Raw genomic sequence first — 13060 nt, 5'->3', positions numbered from 1 at the left:
GGGTAAGTTATGCATCCAATTTTATCTCTTTTCAGATGGCTACCCACTATTCATTAAAAGGTCTACCTTTCATAATACTACTTGTGATGAGCACAGCATAAAGATGAATCACTATGTTGTGCACCTGAAACTAATGTAACATAGTATGCCAATTATACACAAATTTTTTTAAAAGTCTACTTTTAAATACCAGTTGTCTCAATACTATTTTATTAAGATGTCTATTTTCTCCTTCCTGATTTGAAATAATGCCTTTATCATATACTAAAGTCCTGGGTCTATTTCTGGATTTTCTACTCTGTGCAGTTGGTCTGCCTTGTTCTTAAATTTTTACTATATATTTCTAGTTGAGATAATCCTTTTTTATTGTTTTTCCTTTCAGATTTTCCAGATTATTTTGGTTTTGGTTTCTCAACATGAACTTTAGAATGAGCTTATCTAGATCCCTCTAAAATCTTGAAGGCACTTTTTATGGGATTACATTATATGTATACTAGGGACACTGATATCTTGGTATGTCCATTTATTCAAGTTTATTTTTGTGTCTGTCAGAGTGTTTTATTTTTTTTATTTTATTTTTTTTTGTCAGAGTGTTTTAAAGTTTTCCTCATGCAATGTTGCACATCTCTTGTTAAAAGTTTACTTCTTTGTGTTTTATCTTTCTAGTTACTGTTAAATGGGTTCTTATCTTCCATCTTATTTTCTGATAGCTGTTTGTGTTTTTATCTTTACTCCACTTCAACAATTATTTACCTGGTTATACAGTTATACTCTGAACTTAGATCCATATAAAGAATCTCACATTCAGTGTCACACTCTCTTGCTTAGTGAGTAGACCTGCCCTTGTTCACATTCTACGGGGATGTAGATCTCATCTAGAGATCGTTCTGATCTCATCTAGACCTCCACCACTTTAACTCTTCTGTAGTTTTCTAGTTTCCAGCCCACTTCTTGTCACTTCCTGGAATCTATGTCAAATCACCTGAATTAACAAACTCTCAGTTTTCCTTCTTTAGTTCTAGCCATCTAACAGGCCCTCAGCCTGGACTCTAAAAAGCCTTTCCGGTACCAAGTAAAAGAGGAGAAATGGCATATGCATGGACAATGGAAACCACAAATGCATAGGGTAAAATCTCATTTGGACCCTCAAAACTGCTTGGTAATCTCCTGATTCATCTTTAGTCAGCTTCCATTGACCTTAAATAAGCTAAAGCAAGTGATCCTCAAGTTCTGTACTTATTCCCCACCATTACTTTACATTCAATAGACCCTGCCTCCTACTTTACCAAGAAAATAGAAATAACCATGTGTGAACTCCCCCAAATCTTCCATCAACAAACTTATTTATATACAAAATCACCCTAATCTCTTTCCAATCCCATTTCCATCTCTTGAGAGCCTTGCTCCATATTTTGTATGCATTTTTTACTTATTCCCCTCTATTAACCCCTCCCCTTCAGTATTACAAACAAGCTAAAACCATTCCTGCTTAGAACAAACATCTTTTGACATTACCTTCAATTCTCTCCCATATATCCTCTATTGTCTCCGTCATTCTAGCTTCTTGTAAGAACACTGCATATTTACCAGCTCTACCTTTTCACCTGTTCACTGAAAGATGTATAACTGATTGTTCTTCTAGTCACTCCCCTGTTGTTTCTCTTATTAATATAATTACTAACCTTCTTGTTGCTAAATACATTGGACATTTTCCAGGTCTTACCTTACTGAGGAAGACGTTTCTAGGTAAATAGGCATCAGTAGATAGATGCCAGTATGGCAAGCAATACCCCAGAGGGCAAGTCAGACGTAGATGAGTCCATCAACAGAAATGTTTTACCACATCCTCATAAGCGGAACCAGTCACTGCATCTCTATGGCTTACAGGATAATGCAAAAATGCAAGTTGTCCCCTTGAAGGAGATTGCCAGACTGCTTGTGCCTGACAAGGAGGGTACAAGGAAATGATTTGTTCAAGCACATCTGTGAACCAAGAGCCTTAGGCATCCACAAAGTAAGTTCTGGAAATTTTCTTAAGTTAGCAATTATTTTCTCTAGCTGAGGGTCTGTGGATAGGGACATAATGGAGATAGCATGGGTCCTACAAATGGATATGTCTATGGGGAAAAAATATATACCTGAGGGAAAGAATAGCTTTGCCTTCTGCTGAAAGTGCCTATGCTGCAATTCATCTGGGAAGGGAGTTTTTAATTTTCTTCCTTTAGCTTCTTCCTTTCCAGGTTTCAGGGTGTGGAGATTCATACAAATAACATTACCTACTGTTGTTGGGGAAAATGTCATGGGTTCCTGGAAAGACAGTTTAATTATCAGCTTTTACCCATGGAATGCCAGAACTGGTTGGACCAAAATTCAGGCTCATTGAGGCTGAAAGAGGAACAGGTTTCCTGCCCAAGATGACCCAGAACACTAAAAGCCAGAAGGGTAGCCAAGTCAAAGCCACCTTGAAAAAGATGCAAAAGTTTGAATAACAGAAAACCAAGTCCAAATGGGAAAACCAGGTGCCAGGGCCAAGAATCAGAGTAGAAACTAGATAGAGATGGGGTAGGTTAGTCTGGATTAATAAACCAAAGTGGAAAATACCTAACTCAGTATCTGACTACTTGTGAATATAACCAGAAAGAACATTGTAGTGGTATGTCAACAACAGGGAGCTAAGGTTTGGATATTTTTGGTCAAAAACTCTCAGATTTAATGAATGCTTTAAAGAGAGGGTATAAAGTCAACAGATCCAGGTTATGAAATACTTAATTAAAATGATAGCATGACATTCATAAACAAAAAAATATCCAGAATCTGGGAATGAATGTGGGGGAAATATTGAGGCTAGAAATACAGAAATAGGAAAATGTCATCAAAGAGCTACTTTAAAGCAATGTACTACAGAGCAAAACATCAAGCCTTGTACTCCTACAGGAAAATACAAGGGAGGAGAATTAAAAGGGAGGCAAGGCAGTGAAGGAGCAGATAGAGATAAAGGACACAGACTGTAAGAGGCAAGAATTGTGTATGTTACAAGCCAGAACAGAAGAGAATTTCAAGAAAGTCAAGTCAACACAATCAAATGCAAGATCAGAGGGGACAATCACTTTTTTTTAGCCACTAGATTTGACTGAAGGAAGTTAGTGGTAATCTCCAAGAAAATAATTTTAATAGTGCAGATAGGATGGGGTCATATCATAAAGGTAAATCAAAAGAATTAAAATTAAGGCTATAGATTTTAGACTAGTTTAAAGAGTGTGATATTAAAAGGAAAAAGAATGAAAAGTAGGTCAAAATGGCAGAAGATCTTTGATATGGAAAAGATTTAAAGAATACTGAGGATATATCAATAGAAAAACAGAAAGTGCCATGTGGAGATTTACAACATCAAGGTATTTATGAACATTAAAATTAATGCCTTCAAACTAACTTTTGTTTGTGTGAGTTTTTTAATAAGAAGTATATTTAATAATTGGGAAAAATGAGAGGGCCATTTCCATTTTGGGGCAAAGCCAAACATAAACTGAATTTTTAAAAAGGCCTCAATATTCTTTAAATCCCAGAGGCAGAGACTTGGACTACATTCCAATGAATATTTCAAGAGTGACTGCTTCTCTTCACTGAGCCAATACCCAAAAGCTTGCTTCTCACCTGCATGACTCTCCAGTGGGCTGTCTCTTTCCATCACCCACTGCTCCTCTTGCTCCAACTGAGAGATCACCTCTGGCTTATAAAGTTGATGCCCTATTCATGGAAAAAAATGTATGTCACAGAAGTTTGTACTTGGGACAAAAATTTCTCTTAGAACTCATTTCCAACCTTTTTAGTCTTTAGGGCCTCTGGATTTGGAAAGGGGAAATTTCAGAGGCAGCAAAATGAAGCTACCCATCTCACACTCAATAAAATCAAGATCTTTTACCTGAGAAGACACAGCAGGAAACAGAGATCCTCTGTCTCCAACACTGCTTAGCATTCTATCCTGGCCTGAACCATATTCACAAAAGATTTGGAAATCTTCAGTAATTAAGGAAATAAGCCCATTTAGCATGGTTTCTAGTTTTACAGGGACAACATCCTTACCCAGTGCTACCAGATTCCTATAGTTCTCTAGCATCACGTCTCGGTAAAGGTTCTTCTGAGCAGGATACAGCTGGTCCCACTCCTCGCTGGTGAAGTTCACAGCCACATCCTGGAATGTCAGGGATTCCTGAAAATATCAAGTACATCCCTGCTTAGCCAGAAACCATTTTTTTTGTCCCTTAGGGGTAGGGACAAAGGCGTAGAGTGGAAAAGGTCTGAGTCCTTGTAAGCTGAGTAATCTAGGTCAAGATTTTTGAAACAACAATTAGTATCTATCATCTTTCAAGACAGACAAAAACATGCATGAAACAATGCTTGCTTCTAAGCTTTTTACAGTTTGTTGCAAAGGAAAGGCTCTCATCATCTAAACAATTAAAAAAAAACATGGGAAATTCATGCTATAAAATTTCAGAAATAAAAGAATACAAGATTTAAAAAAAATAAGGAATGCAGGATTGGTTGAAATATGGTAAGGAGGTGTCAGAGTTTGTAGATTTTGTGTATCTTCAACAGATCCTTAACATATTTTTAAACTCTGGACAGAACCGGAGAGAAAGGATATTCCAGTGGATGAAAGAAAGAAAGAAAAGCAAGCAAGCAACAAGGGCAAACATGTTTAGAGGACACATTATGCATGTGGGGATCAGTAAAATAGTCTACCTTGTGGGGCACCTGTTTGGTTCAGTGGCTGAGGGTTTGCCTTCGGCTCAGGATGTGATCCTCAGGGCCCAGAATCAAGTCCCATAAGGGGTTCCCAAAAGGGAGCCTGCTTCTCCCTCTGCCTATGTCTCTGCCCCTTGGTGTCTCTCATGAATAAATAAAATCTTCTAAAAAAATAGACTACCTTGTTACAGGTAGGAAATTCAAATAAAAAAGTGTCACCTTTAAATTTCCTCCACTGTCCATGATTTTTAACAATCCTTCTGCTTTGGGGATCCCTGGGTGGCACAGCAGTTTGGCGCCTGCCTTTAGCCCAGGGCGCGATCCTGGAGACCCGGGATCGAATCCCACGTCGGGCTCCCGGTGCATGGAGCCTGCTTCTCCCTCTGCCTATGTCTCTGCCTCTCTCTCTCTCTCTGTGACTATCATAAATCAATAAAAAAAAAAATCCTTCTGCTTTAAGAGACACAGATATATAAACACAGGCACATAATACAACAAATATACACCTCCCCCTCTTCCCTTACTACTTAATCCCTCCAAAATACCACCAATTTCTGGATATAATAATTCAACTCTTCAGAATGAGTATGGTGTTACGAGTAAGTTCTTTCCCCCATAAGTTAACAGTCAATATCTAAGTCCAGGACTGGCATTTTATTTAAATTAATTTTCATGCTTTGATAACATATCTCTCGAAAACATATTTCACTTAAGTGACATAGGCAATTTAGAGATGAATCACCAAGGCTGGAAGAAATTATTTATCCAAGGACATACAACTAATTAATTAGCAGGAACTGGATTTTATCTTCGATCTTATCCTAAAGCCTAGGTTTCCATCATACCACAAAGATGTCTTTTCTGCTTTTATGAATATTTTCCCTCTTGTGACTTTTACTTATAATTTCCATTTCACACTCCCCATGTTTCTTGAGGGTAGCACCAGGGTGAGGAAAACTATGAATTTACAGTCTACATTCTTTAATCTCTGCATTTGTAGTTCCTTTTTGGCTGTTTTAATTAGTATTTTCTCTTTCTTTCTATACCTTCTAATGATGCTCTTACACTTAGGTTACTGGTTTCTTCTTATATTTTCTTTTTTACTTCTTTAAAAAAATCTTTAAATTGTATTTTAATTAGAATATTAATATGTTAATATAAAGACACACAAAAAAGTATTTAGTAAAAAAGAAAAAAAAATCTCTCCCAGACTTCTTTCCTCTCTATCCAGTTCTTACTCCTAATCACTATTTATAGTTTTTAGTGCATTTCCCCAGAATTCTTTATGCAAATATAAATGTGGGTTCTTACTTCTACCCACTTTTTTTTAACCTCAAAGATAACATATTATACACATTGTTTTCTAACTTAACAACTTAATGCTGGAAATATTTCCATTTCAGACATATTAGGATATGGCTTCCTTATTATTGTTTTTAAACTAAAAAAATTTTTGATGTAATTTGACTTAAAAGTTGCAGGAATAAAAAAATTCCTTCCTCTCTTCTCCCTTTTTCTTTCTATAATTTTTCTAGACTGTTTAAAAGCAAGTTGCAGGTATGATGCCCCTTTACCTCTAAAAAAATTCAGAAGTAAAAAAAAAAAATTCAGAGGTAAAAAAATTCAGAGGTTTATTCTCTAAAACCAAGGAATTCTCTTACATAACAGCAAAATGATCAAAATCAGGAAATTAACATTGATACGGTAGATACAGTACTCTTATCTAAACTATATATTTATTCAGATTTCACTAAGTGTCCTAATAATGTCCTTTATAAGAAAAAAATTCAAGACCAAGTACTTTATCTTCCATCTTTTCTCTCCTTTAATCTGCAACAGTTACTAAGTCTTTCTTTGCATTTTGTAACAGATATTTGGAAAAGTATAGGCTAGTTATTTTGAAAATAAACCTCAGTTTGGACTTCTCTAATATTTCCTTATGAATAGATTCACACAATACTTTTGGTAGGGATAGTATGGAAAGGATACTGGATTCTTCTCAATGAACTGTATCAGGAAACACACATTATTGACTAGTTCCACTACTGGCAATGTTAACTTTGATAATTTGGTTAAGGTGGTATTTACCAGTAATTTCGGCTGGTAAATTACTATTTCATCCTATAATAAGTATCTTCTGGGGGACATATTTTGCAACAGTATAAATATCTTGTTCTTCCTCAAACTTTCACCCAGTAGTTTTAGCACTGATACTTCTTGCCTGATTCAATTTTAATTATGATAGTTGCTAAATGGTGCTTTTCTAAATCCATCATTCTTTGTATCAGTTAGCTTTCTACTGTGATGATGAGGTTTCCATTCTTATTCATTCATTAATTTATATCAGGTGGATTTATTTACTTATTTTATTCAGTAAGTTACAATCATTTATTATTGTTACTTATTTTTATGCTCCGATTGTCCTAGATTTAGCCAGTAGGAGCCCTTCAAACTGGTTTCTGTGTCCTTTTGACACATCCCTATCATTCTTTGAGCACTTTACTTTTGGGGACAGAAAAAATGTTCTTTCAAGGTACATTTTGTGTTTTTCTGCCTCATGGCTGGAACTAGTCATTTCTCCAAGGATCCGTAGTTTCTTCTAATGGTCAAATACTGAGTAGCTCTACTTCTAACTAGAGGATATGCAGAGTTGCAGTGTCTTATGTTCTGTGGGTCAAATACTGAGTGTTCGGTCTAGTTCCTTTTAATGGAGAATGGCATTTAAAAACTAAGATGCAGGCATTGGTTGTGTTCAACACTAATCGGATTATCGCTTCTAGCACCTTTCAGTGGTTGTTGAAAAAAAAAAAGGGAAACAGAAGTATGTATGTAATGATGTATGTTTACATGAACACACACACAACTCCACAGCCAATTCTATATAAAGACCCATGAGTTCATACTGATACTTCTAATTCTAATCCAGTGTGGCAGAGTTCATTTTATCCTCCTCTCTTTTCATGCTAATTCATATCTCTCCACAAAAGAAGTCTAAAATAAGAGTTCAATGTTCACAGTTGCTTTGTTTTTAGCCAATGGGTCAAGTCCAACAATTCAGGTTTAAAGATTAACCCCTTTTCCTGTTTCCTTCAGTTGGCTATTCAGTAAGCGGAAATCCAGTTTGGTTCATTTATTTTGGTTGCACTCAATTTTAGGCCCTCCTCCCATACTTCCTCCCTCTCCTCCCCTCACCAACAACCTCCCCCACCCCCATTCCACCTATCTTTTTCATCCATTCTCATTCAAGAGCTGTTGGCAACCAATCTCAGACTCTCAATCTTCTGGTGTTCCTTTTTGCTCAAATGACCAAAAACATATATATGTATGCTTTTATTTCCCTTTCTTTCGTTCTTACACAAAAAGTAGTGCACTGTAGATACTCTTTTGCATTTTGCTTTCCTCACTAAACAGTTTGTCCTGGGAATCAGTTCATGGATATCTTCGTCATTCTTTTTTTTATAGCTGCATGATACTCTATTGCGTGAACATTACACAATTTATTTAACTAGTCTATTAAAGAACATTTTCGCCTCTTGCTATTATAAATAATGCTACAGTGAACTATCGTGTATATATATTATTTTCCAACTGTGAACAAGTCTATCTGAAGAATCAATTTCCCAAAGTAAGATATCTAGTAAAAGAATATCTGTAATTCTGATATATACTGTCAAACTGATTTCTTATAAGGGTTAAGGGTTCAATCAATTTACATCCTATAACAGTCTATTGTTGCATAACAAACTACCCCAAAATTTAGCAGCTCAAAACCACTACTATTTATTTTGCTCACAAAATCTGAAACACAGGCAGGACTCAGTGGGACTAAGCTTAATTTTGTCCCATTTGGTTTCAGCTGGAGTGGCTCAACGTTGGGCTGTCAGATTCATTTTTAAGATGGCTTGCTCATATGGCTGTAAGTTTGTACTGGTTGTCAGAAGGGTGCTCAGCCAGGGGCCTCAGTCTCTCTCCCTATGGGCCTTTGGACAGGCTGCTTTGGCTTCTTCATGGCATGATAGTTGGATCTTGAGTACAAACTTCACAAGAGAACCACTTTTTATGATCCAACCTCAGTGATCACATTACTCACTTCTATACTCAGGCCTGCCCAGATCCAGAGGGAAGAGACAGTCCCTCACCTCTTGATGAAGTTTTTAAGTCACATTATAAGAGGAGTCTGTGGGGAGGCAGAAATTATGTATGCCATTTTTTGGAAATTACTATCTGCCATAGTCTACCTTCTAGAATATAAAAACACAGGGGCACTTGGTTGGCTCAGTTGGTTAAGTATCTGACTCTTGACCTCAACTCACGTCTTGATCTTAGGGTTGTGCATTCAAGTTCTGTGTTGAGTTCCATGCTGGGCATGGAGCTTACTTAAAACAAAAATCACATCCCTCTCAAGTGCAAAAAACACCCATCTTCTTCCCCAAGACCCCCAAATTTCATTCCATTATGGCATCTGCTTGAAGTCCAGGATCTTGTCATCTAAATTAAGTCCACATACAGATCAGAATCTTAAGAGTGCAGTTCCTCAGGTTTCGGGCCTTGAATGCCACGACCTGTGAAGTAAAGAAGTAGTTATTTGGCCCATCCTCAACCCCTGCCCCCAATATACAATGGTGGGAAAGGCACAGAAATAGTCACTTGAGACACAGCCAATCAACTGAACAGTAGTTCATCGCAATTCTAAAATGCAGCTGCACTGTGCACATGTTGAGAGATGTAAATGAGAAAGTTTTATTTCCAAACCTAGTAACTCTTGGTTTCTTATATTTAACCATTCTTTTTTCAGCCTATGTTTTTCTTTTACATTTTACTTTAGGTAGTCAGAAGCCCAAAGCAGTTGGGGCTTTCAATTTTCTACCTGAAAATCTTAGATAGATCACTGAGTTCAGTAAGTATATTTTCTATTGTCCTTATTATGAAGGTGATAACATTGCTCAGTATTTTTTCTTTGAAGGTCTCCTTTCCCCCAACTTACAGCAACATTTTCTTAACTAGCCTTTAAGCCCTGACAAAGATCCTTTAAGCTTCTAGCTCTCCTTTAAGCTCTTTATGATTTCACTAACAGTCTTTTCCTCTCTATCCTCTATTACTCAACTGGCTCTGTTTCAAAGCCAATGCCATATGTTCCAGATCTCTGTTTTGGCAGTATCCCACTTACAGGTCCAAAATTGGTAATAGTTATCTATTGATATATAATAAAAACACTCCAACATGTAGGGTACTAAAACAGCAATTATTAGGATGGCTAGGTACCTCAGTCCATTTAGCATCTGCCTTTGGTTCAGGTCATGATCTCAGGGTTCTGGTTCAATGGGAAGCCTGCTTCTCCCTCTTCCACTCCCCCTGCTGGTGCTTGCTCAGTCTTTCTCTCTCTCGCTCTCTCTCTCTCAAATAAATAAAATTTTTAAAAAATACCCAGCAAGGGCAGCCCAGGTGGCTCAGTGGTTTAGCACTTCCTTCAGCCCAGGGCATGATCCTGGAGATCTGGGATCGAGTCCCACATCTGGCTCTCAGTATGGAACCTGCTTCTCCCTCTGCCTGTCTCTGCCCCTCTCTCTCTCTCTCTCTCTCTCTCTCTCTCTGTGTGTGTGTGTGTGTGTCTCTCATGAATTAAAAAAAAAAAATCCCCAGCAATTATCATCTCATTTATTTACAAATCTGAAATCTGGGCAGGACTCAGTGGAGGCAGCTTGCCTCTGATCTATGTGGATCAGCTAGGAGGGCTTGACTTTGGATTGAGGAAACCACTTTCAAGATGGCTTACTCACATGACTGGCAAGTTGATGCTGGCTTTCAGCTGAGAGCCACTAGACCTGTGAGCATTAGTTCCTCTCCAGGTGGGCTTCTCCATGGGCTGTTTGGCTTTCTTCATGACAAGGTAGCTGGACTTAGAGCAAGCATCCAAAGAGAATGAGGTCAAAGTCTTACTGCTTTTTGACTTGCCTTGGAAGTCATATAGCTTCACTTCCACTGATCACATGCTTGCCCAGATTCAACGGAAGGAATATAGAACTCAATGTCTCTTGATACAATGAGTATCAAAGTCATATTGTAAAAAAAAAAAAAAAAAAAAAAGTGTTTCCAATGGGAGATGTTTTGTTCTTTTTTTTTTAAAAGATTTTATTTATTTATTCATGAGAGACAGAGAGAGAGAGACGCAGAGACACAGGAAGAGGCAGGAGAAGCAAGCTCCATGCAGACAGCCCGATGCGGAACTCAATCCCAGGACTCCAGGATCATGCCCTGGGCCAAAGGCAGACGCTCAACCACTGAGCCACACAGGCATCCCGTTTTTGTCATTTTTCTGAAAATTCAATTTGTTACACACTCATGCCAGGAGTGAAGAGAATGCCAGTTTCTCCAGAAGCTTAGTCAAAAGACTATGTTATTAAGCTTATGGAAAATATCAAACTCATGGTATATATGAAGCTTGATAAAATATCAAGCTTTCTCTACTTTTAAATTTCCTCTTGTTATGAGTATAGAGGAACATTTTCCTTGCGTTTAAGTTCTAATTTTTTTCCTGTAAATTCTCTTTTTATGCTATTTGTCCACATTTTAATTGGATCCTAATTTCTTACTGACTTAGAGGAGTGTTTTATATATTTCAAAGATTAGCCCACCACTTGACAGGATGAGCACTGGGTGTTATTCTGTATGTTGACAAACTGAACACCAATAAAAAATAAACTTATTAAAAAAAAAGATTAGCCCACAGTTATCTGACTGGCAAAATATTTTTCTTCATTTGCCAATGTCTTTTTATTTTGCTAATAGTTTCTTTTGTCATGCAGATTTCTGGACATTTTTTTAAGGAGTGGAACCCATCAGTCTTTTCTTTTATGGCATCTAGATTCCCAGTAATTATAAAGTCTTTCCCCAGTGAAGGTTATAAAGTAATTCTCCCATTTCTTATTGAAGTATAATGGAGATAAATTGTGTTAGTTTCAGGTGTACAACATAATGATTCCACATTTACATACATTGCCAAATGATAACCATATTGTCTATTTATCATCTCTTACCATACGAAGTTACCAAATTTTTTTTCTGATGGTCAAAACTTTTAAGATTTACTTTCTTAGCAACTTCCTAATCTACAATACAATATTATTGACAATAGTCCCCCTGCTATACATTACATCCCCATGTCTTAATTCTATTTATTAATTTATTTTTGCAGTTTCTTTTATTTAAATTTTAGGTAGTTAACTGACGGACTTCTTCACTTGGCATAATACCCTCCATTTTTATCCACATAGAAGCAAATGGTGGGTATTCGTCATTTCTAATGGCTGGGTCTATATATTCCATTGCATATATAGACGACATCTTCTTTATCTATTCATCTTTCAATGGACACCAAGACTCCTCCCACAGTTTGGATATTGTGGACATTGCTGCCATAAACATTGGGGTGCAGGTGTTTTGGATTTTCACTGCATCTGTATTCTTTGGGGTAAATCCCCAGCAGTGCAATTGCTAGGTTGTAAGGTAGCTCTATTTTTAACTCTTTGAGGAACCTCCACACAGTTTTCCAGAGTGGCTGCACCAGTTCACATTCCCACCAACAGTGCAAGAGGGTTCCCTTTTCTACACATCCTCTCCAACATTTATTGTTTCCTGTCTTGTTATTTTTACCATTCTCACTGGTATGAGGTGGTATCTCATTGTGGTTTCCTTGATAGCAAGTGATGCAGAGCATTTTCTCATGTGCTTGTTGGCCATGTGTATGCCTTCTTTGGTGTTCATGTCTGAACAATGAACATGTCTGTTCATGTTTGAACAATTGAACATGTCTGTTCAATTTCTGTTCATGTCTTTTGTCCATTTCATGATTGGATTGTTTCTTTACTGTTGAGTTTAATAGGTTCTTTATAGATCTTGGAAACTAGCCTTTATCTGATAGGTCATTTGCAAATATCTTCTCCCATTCTGTAGGTCGTCTTTTAGTTTCATTGACTGTTTCTTTTGCTGTGCAGAAGCTTTTTATCTTAAGTCCCAATAGTTCATTTTTGCTTTTGTTTCCCTTGCCTTCATGTATGTATCTTGCAAGAAGTCATTGTGGCCAAGTTCAAAAATGGTGTTGCCTGTGTTCTCCTCTAAGATTTTGATGGATTATTGTCTCACATTTAGATCTCTCATGCATTTTGAGTTTACCTTTGTGTATGCTGTAAGAGAATGGTCCAGTTTCATTCTTCTGCACGTGGCTCAATAGAGAACCCAGAAATGGGCCCTCAACTCTATGGTCAATTAATATTTGACAAAGCAGGAAAGACTATCCACTGGAAAAAGGACAGTCTCTTCA

General features: G+C 37.1%; 1 protein-coding gene across 1 annotated transcript in view; it reads right to left on the bottom strand.

Moving 5' to 3' along the window:
* ZNF713 (zinc finger protein 713) overlaps positions 1-13060 on the bottom strand; it is a 38221-nt gene that overhangs the window by 7039 nt on the left and 18122 nt on the right. Inside the window, exons 3-4 of the mRNA XM_055340719.1 lie at positions 4081-4207; positions 3652-3744 (exon numbers count right to left, since the gene is read on the bottom strand). Coding sequence (XP_055196694.1) covers positions 3652-3744; positions 4081-4207 — 220 coding nt within the window. The remainder of the gene's footprint in view (positions 1-3651; positions 3745-4080; positions 4208-13060) is intronic.

This window comes from Nyctereutes procyonoides, unplaced genomic scaffold (assembly GCF_905146905.1).
Source record: "Nyctereutes procyonoides isolate TBG_1078 unplaced genomic scaffold, NYPRO_anot_genome, whole genome shotgun sequence".
Taxonomy (NCBI): Eukaryota; Metazoa; Chordata; class Mammalia; order Carnivora; family Canidae; genus Nyctereutes; species Nyctereutes procyonoides.
Note: the sequence above shows the minus strand (reverse complement) of the source record. Positions and strands in the feature narration are given on the sequence as shown.